General features: G+C 56.8%; 1 protein-coding gene across 4 annotated transcripts in view; it reads right to left on the bottom strand.

The window, feature by feature from the left end:
- Positions 1-226: 226 nt before the first annotated feature.
- The window catches only part of LOC116948566 (zinc finger protein 385D-like), a 135,720-nt gene continuing 121,321 nt past the window's right edge, over positions 227-14,625 (bottom strand). For 2 of the 4 annotated variants that reach the window (XM_032965338.2, XM_032965335.2), the window contains 5 exons: positions 13,132-13,550; positions 12,167-12,383; positions 10,361-10,539; positions 7,268-7,369; positions 227-4,576 (listed from right to left, as the gene is read on the bottom strand). In XM_032965338.2, coding sequence (XP_032821229.1) covers positions 4,373-4,576; positions 7,268-7,369; positions 10,361-10,539; positions 12,167-12,383; positions 13,132-13,550 — 1,121 coding nt within the window. In that variant the 3' untranslated portion in view covers positions 227-4,372. The remainder of the gene's footprint in view (positions 4,577-7,267; positions 7,370-10,360; positions 10,540-12,166; positions 12,384-13,131; positions 13,551-14,625) is intronic. The other 2 variants (XM_032965336.2, XM_032965337.2) reach the window with 2 other exon arrangements.

Raw genomic sequence — 14,625 nt, 5'->3', positions numbered from 1 at the left:
GGATCGATTGACAACGCATTTCTTAACAACTGCTGCATTCTGCGTTTTTGGTTTGTTGAACTAGCCCGCCCGGCACCTCCCCATTGGCACGCTCGGCCACGTACGGTGCGAAAGAAGTTCAACGTCCAGACACACGAATGGCGCCCTTTCGCCGTGACGAGCCACGAGGAGCAGGCGACACACGTCGTGTTGCGGTTTGAATAGAGCCGTGGTTAGGGTTAGGGGCTGCATTTCACACCAATCAAACACGTTTATTAAAATACTGCTCACAGCACCGCACAGGATGAAGATCGCCGCGGGATAGGGCGAACGGGATGCGAGGGGGCGCGCGGCGGTGAGCTCAGCGGCGCACGGGAGCCCCGCACGAACGGGTTTCGGCGCCTCCCGTTCCCTCGCCGCGGGCCTCCTCCTCACTCGGGACTCGGGAGTCTCCCCCCGGCCTCTTGGCAGCGCCGCGTGATTTTGCAGACTCAGCGCTCGACGCGTAACACCCCCGCGCGCGCCGATTAACAACGCGCATGGAACACTCGGCGACACTTGCCGCTCGGCTGCCGTCTCCCACCGGGGGGGGGGGGGGGGCATCGCCAAATCATCGGCCCTGGACGTTGCCGACGACGACCGGATCCAGTCGAGGGGTCACGCGAGCGACATTCCAGACCCACGCGTCGCGTTCCCAGCGAGCACCGCGTGACCCGTCGACCAACGAGGGCAAAGCGGGGGGGGGGGGGCAGAGGGTCCCCAAATTGCGCGGCCGCATGGGTGCAGATGCCAGGGGCGTGTGGGGACGCGTGACGACTCCCTCCCACCCGCCGCGGGCAGAGCGCTGCGTGAACCTAGCCTGGCACGAACGCTGCGGTAACGTCACTGTCACTCGGCGGTGAATGGCGGCGGCTGCCGTTTTAGGTGTTTGTGTGTGTGTGTTTAGGTGCTCGCTAACAGCACTTGCTCCAACAGTCTGCCAAGGCTATACGGGGGATCGTTGTTTTTGTGTTTAGGTTGTGTATGGATGTACGTGTGTGTGTGTCATCTTCACGGTTGAACTGCCCTTCGTCGCACGCGCACCCCGTGGGGGATGGATCTGACCGCGTTGTGCGGACGTGTGCTGCAGAAGTCCGAAGACGCAGGTCAGCTCATTGAGCGTGGGCCAGTAATTACTTCCCAAGAGCCTTGCGTGATCAAGACGGTGGCAAGGGCGTCCATCGTTTATCAACGCATTCCACTCTGATGCAGGCGGGTTCAAGCTGAACCGGGTCCAGTTTGAGAACATATCATTTCAGGCGGGGGTTAATGAGAGCCAGATGAAAGAGAGAGATCGATGGGATCAGGTGACATGGCGAATGTGCAGCCGAACTTCAGAGGTTTCGTTAGTAATTACAGCGAGCATCATCGATGATGCTCGTTGCAATTTACTAGCGAAACGTCGTACTCGAATTGTAAATGCTGTGGGTTTTACTCTCAAACACACCGGTGTGCTGAACTAGTAACGAATTGGCAAGTTACGTTTACGTGACAAACCTCACGAATTCGGCTGCATCGGGAGGTGGCGGGTTTAACGACACATTTATATTGACACGATATAACCCCCCTCCCCCAAAAATAGCCTCTATTATGGACACTGCTGATCGAGTCCATTTGTCGAACGAGGTGAGAACTCAAGAGCCCATCGGGAATCTCATTAGCGAGGGTGACCTTGCGAATGTGGACTATTAAACTCTCCTGCCGACGCCTGATTAGCGTCGATTCATTTTTGTGGGATAGCGTACGATTTCGGCATCGCAAGTTAACACGCGTTTCAAACCAATGCACCGCGCTACCGGTTCAATCATCACGTTAGGCTCGTTAACCCGCAGCGGAGCACCAAGGTTCACGCGTCAATTTTCGTCGGCAGCGTTGATTAGGTGAAATGCCATTAAAATATTTTCAATAAAAAAAAATAGCTTCCAAAGTTTTGCTGAGAAGTGAACCATAGAAATGTGGAGTAAACCGGCCACGGTTCTGTTTCGCCGCTCGTGTCATAGCGTAAACCGTCGACGAGAGAATTCTGAGCCACCGTACCACGCACGTGGACAACACGAGTTGTGGCAGGGTGGTAAGGTGTTCATAATTGCCGTGCCAGAGACGCCAACCACCTGACTTGTGGGGCACCTGCGTTCGAATCATGGTTTCAGCCGACCCCTGAATAATCCAGCATTATTAGGTTGAGCGAGTTGAGTCAGCCTGATCACAGGTGACGACTTGCACAACTCCACCCCGATCCCCCACTTATCCCCACACCCCAATCGAATTAAATAATTTTTTTTAATGGCTTCATTAAAATAATTTCAGCCCTGTCGAAATAGTATCGCCATGTGGAAGAGCACTGCCTGCAGGGCACGTGCAGCGCTTGCAAAAGAGGCATGGGGAACATTTTTTGTTTTATTTAAATCAGCGGTTTTCTTGCAACCACCGCAGTGGCGCACGGACTCGCTGCGAGCGGGAGGGGGGAGGGGGGAGGGGGGTCGGTGTGGCGCGCGTTCGCGCCGCCTGTCTCGTGGTGGCGAGGACGCCGATATCGCGCTCTGGAATATAATTGGGCGAAAACATCAAAATACAAACAAAACGAATCGGCCACGACGGCGGCACGATTCGGGGCGGCACGACGACAGCGATGACGGACAGGAGACGCTGCGCGCGCCTGGTCACCGATGCTCATTGATCGTCATCGTCGTCGTCGTCACCATCGTCGCCATAAGCAGCCCTTTAATTAGAGATCAGCAATAAGCCCCCGGGGGGGGGGGGGGGCAAATCCCCGTGGAGGCAGCTCGGCACGCCACACACACGCCCCTCCCCCCACACCCCGCAATTGTTAATTAACCAGTGCCGCCGCTTCGAGCCGCGCGAGCGTGGCTCGAAGCGGCGGATCTCGAGCGGCGCCTTCCCCGGCCAGTGCCGCCGGTGGTCGTGGCGGTACCAGATCGGGTTTCAGTGGCGGAGGTACAGCTCCCATTGGTATGTCCGGCGGTGCAAGTGTTGGTGATGCCACTGGTGTTGTTGGTGACGACGCTGCTACCGCTGGTACTGCTGGTGTTGGCGATGACGGGACGTGGTTGAGTGTCGCCGCCGATACGTGTCATGGTTTGCCCCTTTCTTCTTTCCGTCCGGGCGCTGGGGTCTCATTCCGTCTCATTCCGTCGTTGCCGCGTCTCATTGAGACTGCTCTGTGGTTCTCAACGGCGTCTGCCCCGTCCGCTGCCTCCTGGCACGAGGCCCAGGGCTCGCTGGGAAGAACGCCACCCAAGACGATCGATCAAACGGGGGCGGCAGTCTGACGAGGAGTCTCAACGAGTGCCGGGGCCCGCGGGGGTCTAGAAGCCCCCCCCCTCTCTCGGGGGACCCTACTCATTGACCCCCACAGTTTGTACTTTGAGCTCGTGCCGAGGATTCGCGACCGGTATGGGGGAGGTACCGGGCGCAAGCTCCAGGGACTTCGGCGTGCGTTGAGACGTGGGCTGGCGCGTCGGGCTCCGTCGCACCCTCGGCCAAATTCCTGCGGCGGCACCGCCCCAGGGTTGGCGCGGCAGCGACGCGGTGCCGATTACGGCGCCGATTGGTGCGATTTGGTTACGTTCAGGGAAGATCTCGGGGGTGTTTGGTCGGCTCGCAAGTGTGCACTCCTCCGACCGCGGTTGGCATTGTGCAGCACGCGTGTGTCGTCGCGTACCCGGTGTGTTCGTGCGAGCGTTCAATTGTGCACCGCTGCCGCTACGCACATCCAATGCGCACTGCATGCGAGCTTACGTCCGTGGGTGCGCTTGTGTGTCTGCGAGTTATCGCCGTGCGCTCGTGGTAGCGTGTGTTGCTCTGTAACGGTGACACCTTGTCTTGTCACGGCAGAAGATTATAAGTGAATTTGTGTTGATTCACAGTTCTTGCGATGTGGTTTTGTACGATTGCCAGTCGAGTTGTAGTGTAAAGCTGCAATTCGGCACCGCATTATTGACAACAAGGACAGCCATGTTAATGTGCGACACTTAAACAGCGATAATAATTAGGTTGTTAAAATTCAACACTGCTTGTATCGCCCCCACCCCCCCCCCCCTCGCGCACCGCCGTTAAGCCACAAACATACTGTTCCAATGTTAGTCGTGTGAATTTCAGTCAAACTGGCTTCATAGGAAACACTTCTTTAAGCTTGAAGCATTAGGGGCAATTAACCAGCCACCACTGCCGCACAGCATCCCATCTCCCTGCGGTGACGAGCGGTGTCCAGTTTCGCCCGGGTCTCCATCCCGCACGGCGCGCGTCTCTCTCCCCCACGGGAAGGATCCGCGCGGCTCCCCGCCGTGCGGACGATCCACGCGTCCCCACGTGGAGGGACGACGCGTCGGCGTCCTCAGTAGGGAGCGAAGAGGATGCTGCCGTGGGCCGTGCGCATCGGTCCGGGCGCCGGACGCAACAGGGCGGGCCCCGCCGAGAACAGGGAGGCGTGGTGCGGGGAGGGGCGCAGGGTCAGCTGCGGGGTCAGAGCCGGCGCCGCAGTCGCGAAGAAGCCCGGTGCCACCGCCTTGCCGATGTCCTTGGGGAACGCCAGCTTGGCCTGCACGGAGAGACGGAAGGCACCGTGGCACGACGCGGTCCCCTTACACGGCGGCTATTTGGACGCGTTAACCAACGCCGCTCGCTGGCAGCGGCTCGCGTGGCGCTCGGCGGAGGGGCAAGAGGTTAAATAAATGCAGGCTATGTGCACCACTCGCTCGAGCTCTGCCCGTTCTCTGCGGTCACGGTGCTACGGTGGCGAGATGTTAACTAGCCCCATCTGGTATCTAGGAGGTCGTGGGCTCGAACCCCACCCCGACACCCGTGTAATTGGGAGTTTGCATGTCTCCGTCTCTATCTCTCTTATCCGTGCTTGTGTGGATTTTTTCTCCGGGTCCTCCAGTTTTTCCCTCCACATTTAGAAACGTGTGTTTATTTGGCTGCTATACATTTCCACAAGACACTTCGTTGAGCTATCATTTAAAGCCAGGTCGCTTCTTCTGAAATAAAACTCACATTGCTCAGTGGGCCTTGCCTGGTAAAATACAAATAGTTTAATAATTCAGTTCTACATCCCAGGATTAATAACCAATGTCTGGGTTGTGTGTGTGATGTACACGGCTAAGTTCATTCCCACGTCCGCAGGTTTACTGACAGCGGAAATTGCCGCCACCATGAGGTGGAAAGAAATGTGGCTCTTTTCTGTTGGTATGTGGCCAGCGAAAGTGACGCAAACGAGAAGGTTGCCAATTTTGTGGAATTTTATGTATTTTTCATTTTCCAAAACCTAACTGGTTTTTGTCGCTCGTGGTGCCAAAAACTAAAAAAAAATTAATCCAGCGTAGGCTCAAACGCTGCCCAAGTTGTTCTCTATTTGGAGGCCAGATATTAAAAGTTGATGAATTTCGTGCCTTCGTCATTTGTAGGAAGAAAAAAGTGACCTCCAAATATAAAACTTTCTCGTGAAACTTTATATATATATGTGCTCTGGGAAACCTTCTTGCGTGATGCATGGCACGGCTGGTGGCTTTCAAGTGGTCGCAGGGAGAGTGTCTCTATTCCGGGATGCACGGGCCTATGCCAGCAGCGAGCATTCCCAAATGAAGGCCGTGACTCGCTGGGACGATTTACGACAACTTCGGCGCAACTGTCACCGGGCAGCACATTTATTTTGAACAGCTATGGGCACTTGATACAACGGTGACAGAGTGATCGAGGCCTGTTCAGCCAACGTAAACCGCTTGCTGAATAGTGCGTTTTGATAAGCAATGGTTGACGGAGTACACGGTGTAACCGGTGCGTGATCATGCTGCGTTGTCACCCCCCTTTCCCGCGTTGGGGGGGGGGGGGGCGGGAAGCCGTAATGATCCTTGTCCAGATTGCGCAACTACGTGTTTTGTTACAATGGAGCACGGAGTGGCGATTTATTTCCGTTGATGATCGAACGATTAACCACCCCCAGTCCAGGGGTCGGCAACCTGCGGCTCTGGAGCCACATGCGACTCTTTGGCTGCCCCCTTGCGGCTCTTTGTCTGCCCCCATGCGACTCTTTGGCTGCCCCCATGCGGCACTTTGACTGCCCCCATGCGGCTCTTTGGCTGCCCCCATGCGGCTCTTTGGCTGCCCCCATGCGGCACTTTGGCTGCCCCCTTGTGACTCTTTGGCTGCCCCCTTGCGGCTCTTTGGCTGCCCCCTTGTGGCTCTTTGGCTGCCCCCATGCGACTCTTTGGCTGCCCCCATGCGGCACTTTGGCTGCCCCCATGCGGCTCTTTGACTGCCCCCATGCGGCTCTATGGCTGCCCCCTTGTGACTCTTTGACTGCCCCCATGCGGCTCTTTGGCTGCCCCCATGCGGCTCTTTGGCTGCCCCCATGCGGCTCTTTGGCTGCCCCCATGCGGCTCTATGGCTGCCCCCTATGGCTCTGGCTGCCCCCTTGCGGACAGCCATAAAAAACAAAAAACTTTAACCTTAAAATGTTTTATCCTCAAGATAATTGATTCAATATGACAGGGGAATGGGTCACACCGTGTACCACAGTCAAACTGTCGTGTTAACAAATAATGATGGGGGGGGGGGTAAAATCTAAATAGACGCAGTTTATTCCATCACCAATTTTGTTTCAGTCAGAAATTGTTCGTCGTCTGCTGTATACTTGCTGCTGCTATGTTTGTGGACAAGTAGCTCTGTGTGTAATGTGGATATTTTGGGCAATACAACAGGAGGTGTTAAGATGTTCAAACACCATATAGAAACATTTTGCAAGGAATCAAGTCTGCATTGACCATACACAGTACTTGCGGTGAACATGCAAACAAACGTGCTCTAATAATATATGCATTTTTTATTTTGATTTGAAGCTTTCGTGACTGCAGGGATTCATATTCTTGGTTATTTCGGTAAAGTCCCTTCTACGTGACTTTACCGAAAGAACCAATAATATAATATATGCATTGTCTTTGAAACTGATTAGCCGACACCAGACAGCCTTCTTTATCAGAGAAATGCTATTTTGTATGTTCACCACAAGTACTGTGTGGTCAATTGAACATCTTAAAAGTGTAAAACCTCTTCTTGTTTTATATACTTTGATGCTGGCAAAAAAGGTCCCATGGTGTGCTCCTCTTCTTGATGAGGTTTGCCTCCCCCCCCTCGCCCCACCCCCCCGCCCCTTCTCGGCCGCGCGAGTTCATGCCATGCGCACCGAGCCCGCCACGTGGTGGGGGCGGGGGGAGGGGGGGGGCGCCGTCCTTACCGAGATGATGCCCGCGGTGCAGGGCAGCCGCGTGTAAGGGCTGAACTTTGGCTTGGGCGGTTTCCCCGCCACCCGGTCCTTGTGCCGACGGCTGGTGATGTGCTGTGGGTGACAAGGGGGGGGGGAGGGGGCATACCCCGGGTTACTACGATGGGGGGGGAGGGGGGGATGCATTGCGTTAAAAATAACTGCTGCTTTCAGATGTCGTGCGCCATGATTTCACTGGAAACTTGGCAGGCGTGCGCTACGCGCAAGGGCGGCTGCCCCCCCCCAGAGAGAGACCCCCTTACGAGCTGCGTGATCACGCGGTTGGCGCGGGGGGCACCGCAGGCATTTCCACAAATTCAACCGCTTCCCTCGCGACGTGCACAACCCGTACGTGTGGGCACTTCACAAAGCACCGGCCGTGGTCAGGCTTCGGGAATAACCCCCTCCTCGGTGCGCACGGCGGCCGACTCTGCCAGGCCGTGGTTACATTCGGGCGATTTGCTGCTAAATTGAGCACCGAGGTGGTGGTCATCTGTTTACACCCCCCCCCCCCCACCAGTGGTGGAAATATCACATTCCTATGGCGGGGGTGAGTCGATCCAAAGGACAACCACTGTTGACTTTCCTCCAACAAAAGTGGTATTCCTTTTATCTACCCCGGCGGGATGATGGGCTGAGTTGACCCTCACGCGGGATTTGAGCTCCCAACCTTCTGGTTGCGAGCCGCTCGCTCCACCGCTGAGCCACCGGGCGGGATTATTAATCGGATTAAACGGTCGTCGGCCGAGCCGGGCCGGCGATGAGTGCCAAGGTGGCCCTGGCTCAGGGAGCGTTGCTCGCGATGCCACTCAGATGGAGCCGACCGCCGCGAGCACGCAGGAACAAAAGGGGGTGGGCCCTCGTCAAGCCACTAGATGGCACTGCAGCCTCTAACGCTGCTGGGTCATCAGCTCTTGCACGGTGCGTGGGGCGGCGGGAATTTTCGACTCTACTGGTGGGCCACATTAAAAAATTGGCGCGCGTTTGTGAGCAAACGTGATGATGTTGCGCGGTGCGCGTTTCAAATGGCGCGGCGTTAGAATGTCTCGGCACTCGCGTCTTCTCCTTTTCACCCCACTCATCTTCAGCGCTCTCGTCTTCGGCTCAAATTCCACGAATCTGTATATCTTTGTGCCTCGGCGAGCCGTATCTCAGAGGGCCGTAACTTTGCGAGCCACTCCCGGAGTCTTCGGTGGGCCACATGGGACTCAAGAGGGTCGTCAGCTGAAGAACCCTCGTGGAAAGCGAAAGTCAGTGGTTTCCCACTCAACTGAGTGTGGGACAGCGCCAATGGAAATTCCACATTCCTATGAGGGGCATGTCTTGTCGCAGGAGAACCACTCGTGTCGTCCTCACAGTGGTGCTTGGTTAATTTATTATTTTTATTTTCATCAACCGCGCGCCCTTAAGGGACGAACGGTTCGGTTGCTCCTCGACCTCGTCTCTGCACGTGCGGCACGTGCAGAGAGCGACAGTGGCGTTGACGAGCAGAGGCGGTGGGGGGGGATGGGCAGACGCCCTTTGACATCGCAAGCCTGGCACGGTTTACCGCGCTCGAGCTTAGTGCCAACGCGGCGTCGGGCCGATTTAAGTGGTCCGCTTTCTGGGACGCTCGAGATGCTCACGATCCGCCGTGAACCCCCCGCTCGCTCGCTCGCTCGCACGCTCGTATGCGTTTCGCCGCCTGCACGCGCGTGCGCCGATAAACAAACGCCGCGCACGCCAAGGATCTGGTCCGAGCCGCGGATGAAGCTCTCTTGCCGCCGTCGTGCCTGCTAGCAAGACGGATGGTCGCCGCGTTGCTGGCTGCCTCGCTGGCTGCCTCGACTGGGAATACGATCCATCAAACCTGCCACTTTAGCGCTGGTTACGGGGAGGGAAAACTTTGTCAAGTGTAAGCAATTCCGGCACACACGTCAAACTCCGAATGCTTTGGCCTCATCTCGGCGTCCGATGTCTATTTCGACTGCTGCACCAACTGGGCCGTTAATAGGGTGGCACCAAATCGGAGGGGAAAAGTACAGAGAAGATGAGGATTGTTTTTTTATATGCGAAGCACCATGGAGCCATGGCATTAGCAGGTTGGCACACTGCAGTGCGAACCTGATGATCCGAGTTCACTTCCCAGCCGCGGCTGACATGAGCGGCGAGGAGCAAGTGAACTGTTGCTGGCACCACACCACCACCCGTTTCCCTTCACCAACCAGCACTGACCAGCATGGTGAAGTATAGTCAACAACCCCCCCCCCTCCCCCCCCCACACTACTAAAGGATCATTAATAAGAGGTTTTTGTTGGGTTAGATCGCGTAAATATAAATGTGTCGTTAAAACCGCCACCACTCGACACCGTCAATTAGTGAGGTTTCTCGCGTAAATAGACCATGCCAATTCCATACGAGTACAGCACACCGGTGTGTTGGAGAGCAAATCCGCAACATTTACAATTCGAGTACGACGTTTCGCCAGTAATTACAACTAGCATCATCAGGCGACAGCGAGATTTGTGGAGACATCCTCCTGTTTCGTTCTTAAATACTCAAGCGATCCTCCATCCAGCAGTGGCGTGACAAGGACTGTAAATCATGGCATATATTTATTCACAGCTTCGTCTTCCACACAAAAACCACACGTTGGGAGAATCTCCCTCTTCATCAAAAAAAACTGCGGGCAATTTGCCAAGGCAATGCGTTTTTTGGATGTTTAGTCAAGACGTAGGGCCCCGGCCCAAATCGCCTCGCGTGAAACCAAACATTTGTGTGGCCCTAAAGATTGCGGTTTCAAACGATGTCTATTGATTTTCGAGCTGCGACGGTGTTGAGTGTCGGCCAGGGAGCAGGCCGCACAGGAAGGGAACCCAAACCGCATCCGTGGCGGTGCTGTTGCAGTGGTGCGACTCGGTCGTGCGACGCGGCGGTGGTGTGTCGGTGGTGTGTCGGTGCGAGTGAGCAGTGCGACGGCGCGGTGCGTTGGTGCGACGCGGCGGCGGTGGTGTGGCGGTGGTGTGGCGGTGCGACTCAGCAGTGCGCCGCGGCGGTCGCGCCGCGTGGTGGTGCGGTGGCGCTCGCCTGCTTGAGCTGCGTCTCGGAGTTGACGCGCACGTCGCACAGCTCGCAGTGGAACACCTTGTTCTGGAGGCCGGACGGGTCGGCCGTGCCGGCGCCCGCGCCGCGCGAGCCGGGCCGCGGGTACGCCTTGATGCTGCCGCCGCCGCTCTGCGCCTCGAGCAGCGTCTTGTGCATGGAGCCTGAGGGCCCGGGGACGCACGGGGAGAGGCACGTTGGGGCGAAGCCGTGGACACGCAGAGGGAGGACGCGGGGACACGGGGACACTCGGGGTGAGACCGGAACACGCAGACGCGCGCTGCGACGCACGGGGGACACGAGAACATGACGCTGTACTCTTTGGTTCTATTCGGTAAAGTCACGTAGGTAAAAAAATTGAACCAAAGAGTATGGATACTTGCAGTCACGAAAGCTTTAAATCTAGAACATGACGCTGATTTCCCTATTGCGATGACGTCATTGTTGTTTGCGCCCTTTCTTTATTTGTGTATTTATTTTTACTTGGTCGTAGCCGTGTATATATATAATTAACGTACAGCATTCGTTGGACGCAATTAGCATGAACGATGCCGTACGAAACGAAAGCATTATTATTATTGTTGGACGCGTAGACACACACGTGGGGAGGGGCGGGGGATGGAGAGACATGCAGAGGGATGGGAGAGATGCACGCCGGCAATGGAGAGACACACACACACACAGACACCGGTCAGGTACGCACGGGGACAGACACGTAGGCGCGCACAGGGCCCGAGCGTGAGAGGCTCGCACGCGGTCCGGAGACCCTTCCTAATCACGCGATCGTCATGCGCGGGCACACGGCACCGACAGCGCTCCTCAAAAGTCGAGCTCCGACTGCGAATTGAAATTCCGCGCGGTTCCTCTGTAACGCGCCACCGTTAGTCATGCCTGCCCTGCAATGCGACGTTCTAATTTGATTTCTCAAAGTTAGCGCTTTTCGCCGCACCTGGAGACGGAATCTGTTGGCCACTTAAAACCGCTCCCGACGTGGATTTGCGGCGAGCGTTTTGAAGCTCTGCGCGTCTGGCAAAGTATGAACCTCGCCATTACTGTCCTGCCACTGGTGGCTCTGTGTGGGGCCCAATTTAGCCTTTGTATTTATTTTAACGTAGCTGCACGTGTACATTAACTCAGCCGAGCAGCTTAAGGGGGTGCTTGTTAAAGCGCCAATCCTGATGGCACGCAGCGTGCCAGCTTTAACGGGATAACCGTGCCGGGCTCGCAGAGGTTATTAGAAACCCGGGCTACAAAATCCAGCGTGGATCGGCTTGTAAAATAATTAAATGTGTTTTTTAAGGGGGGAGCATGTCGAGCAGCGCTGGACAGTCCCATGTGGCGTGACGTCGTGCGTCATCTCTCGGCCGTAAAACTCGGGGGGTGGCGGAGACGCTGGCCGTCGTGATGAAGACTTGTCCTGCGGCCCAGGGCTCCGAGTGGCACCGCTGTTTGACGGGGTTTTTGTCTCGTTTACTTTCCAACATTCTCGGCTTGCGAGGTGTCGCAGGTGGTGCCGCTGTGTAACGCGTAGCGGGAGACCGCCGTGATTAAAGACTCGCGCCCCGCGGGGCTCTGTAGCCGACGGCCGGCCGGCCGCGCTTTGGGGCACGCAGGCGCTACCGAAACGTAGCCCGGGCCCTCGCAGCCGGTGGGTGGTCCCGTTGCGGGCGAAGCCCGGACCCCACGTGCGGCACCCGGGATGCCGCAGGCTAACGGATCCACGGCTGCGCGATCGGAGCGGGCCCACGGGGTACCGCACGGAGAGTTGGGCCCCTCTGCCTCGAGCCGTACCGTTGTTGTGAGCCTCCATCTGCGACTGCGAGTTGAGAGCCACTTTGCAGAGGGAGCAGAACAACGCCGCTTTGGCCTTCTCGTCTCCCTCCGCCTTGGCGTCCCCACCCTTGTCGTCCTCGTCCTTTGCGGCCGCGTCTCCGCACGCCTTGGCGTCCTCCGCCGGGCCGCTGCTCGCCGCTCCGGAGCGCGTGCTGCTGGGCAGGGCGGGGCTGAGCTGTAACACAAGAGCGGGCGCAGCGCACGCAGTGCCGGGTCAGGCCTGGCCGCACGAGCGCCCCGCGGCCAGGACGCTGTCACCGGCGCTCTCCCCAGTCACCGGCGATGGACACTCGCCCCGCTGTAGCGCCCGGGTGCGGCTGTGTGCTCCGCGCACAGGCAACCGGGCGTTCAAATCCGACTCTTTCTGCAATCGATGGGAAATCATCGGGCTGAAAACAATTAGAATGTGGAGGTCACACGATGGGCATGAAAGGCGTGATGGGAGCCGTGGTTTTCCGGCTGCTTGCATGCAATATAAGCAAATGCGGCGACGCGCTCACGTGCTTGTGCGTGTGCCCACGTTGTGACCGGAAAGTGGCGTGGTCCTTTGTGCTGTTCGTAAGTAGCAATGGTGATATAATTATAATCAGCGCATTTGCAAACCCGCCCCCCTGAGAGAGTCACTGAACGTAAGTCATTAATGCCTGTAATCTTACAGGCCAAGGAGATTATTTCAAGCATGGCTTTACATTCAAAGCTGCAACAAAAAAAGACCATTTTGCTCGTGGCCATCAGCGGCAGCTCGTATTTTATCTCTCATCCACCATTATTATATTTATGAGCATGTACATTTTTAAAGTCAAAAATTAAATTTTCTCGTGAGATTAATAACGCAGCAGAGGTAGGCTGCTTAAATGATCCTTTCAGGGGAAAAACTAAAAAAATGAAAGCGCCGGCTGAATACCATGCACGGCATTAATCACCTTTGAAGGCTTGGCTCCATCTGTCTCTGTCGGACCGCAACACGGCACGGTGGCGCCGGTCCCGCTGAGCTCGACACCGCCATAGCCGCCCTCCCGGCTCGACCCGAGGTCTTCCGGGCACGGGGACGCGACTCCCAGCGCCACCGCGGAGTCGGCGGCGGCGGCGGCTCCGCTCGGAGCCGCCTGCCTGGGCACGGCGCCGGCAAAGTCTTGTTCGGCGGGCTCGTCGGCGTGGCCGCTGGTGCTCGCGGCGCTCGAGCAGTCGAGGGGTCCTCGGGCGACGCTGCACGCGCCGGGTTGCGCTGCGACGGAGACGCCGCCGCCGACGCCGGGTGCCGGGTCAGCGCCGTCGCTTGCCGAGCGCTGCGCTTGGAGGCTCGCGGAGGCGCCCTCCGCCAACAGAGGTCCGCCGTCTGCTTCTGACGACATCGGCGAAAACGTCGGAGAAGCAGCTGGGGTCACGGTCGTTACGTTGGTTTTCTTTTTTATTTGGGTCAAGCGAGCGTCGAGGCAGCGCTCGTTTCTCTCTCGTTCGAAGTCCCGAGCCAGCGGTGGCAATTCCGCATTTCTGTGGCAGGGGTGAGTCCATCCCATGGAACAATACACATGTATCACTTTATCCACCCCACAAGGACGATGGCCCGAGTCAATCATCAACCAGGATTTCAACTCGCAGCCTTACGGTTGCTTGCCGCTCGCTGCCACCGCTGAGCCGCCTCGCCGTTTGGCGATAAGCGCGCGCACGTCGTAATAAAACGTCTCTACGTCTTGGACACAGGAGCAGCCAAGGTCACTGCACGCTCCGATCCACGGTCTCGCGCAAATCGAGCCTCTGGCAACGTGTTCACCGCCCCCCCCCCCCCCTCCATGCTCGCTGCATCGTCGGGGGTGCCTGTATCGGTTACGTTGTCAGGATGCGTCCGATGGGGAGTGTGTTTTTTATTACCCTGACCATGAAGGAATTTTTCTGGGCCAGTGAAACTTTCAACTTTCCTTCTCTGCGCCATCTCCAGACAGTGTTGCACATGTTTCCCATCGTGGATGAGTTTCCTGACACTGGAATACAAGGCAAGTTTGTGGCCCTGGAACCAGGATCTGACTGAGTAACGGCCTCTCCTCGTCACCCCTTCCAAATGCCTCTCCACGGATGGGAGACTGCATTGTCTCGCATCATCATCATCATCATATGAGGGGAATTCTCGCTGTTATCCGCACACTTTTGTCACCGGACTGCTGCGGGCGCTTTCTTTGCAACTGCAGGAACTTGCTCACAGCTCGACAACGAGTTGTTACATCTTCAACGGGCCTCCACCTCGCTGGATATGAATCGCTTGCACTGCCGTTCAAGGGGATGGACGCTCGGGAAAACACTATCGCCACACAAGTGTCAAGCTGTGCCATCTTACAATCATATTTTCACGGCGATGGTGAAAACATCTTCACTTTCCCGTACATTTTGGGTCCCAGCCAAAAAAAACTAAACTGTATTTTATT

Source organism: Petromyzon marinus, chromosome 34 (genome assembly GCF_048934315.1).
Source record: "Petromyzon marinus isolate PM22_M1 ecotype Great Lakes invasive population chromosome 34, UKy_Petmar_22M1.pri1.0, whole genome shotgun sequence".
Classification (NCBI taxonomy): Eukaryota; Metazoa; Chordata; class Hyperoartia; order Petromyzontiformes; family Petromyzontidae; genus Petromyzon; species Petromyzon marinus.
This window is presented reverse-complemented; position numbering and strand designations above follow the sequence as displayed.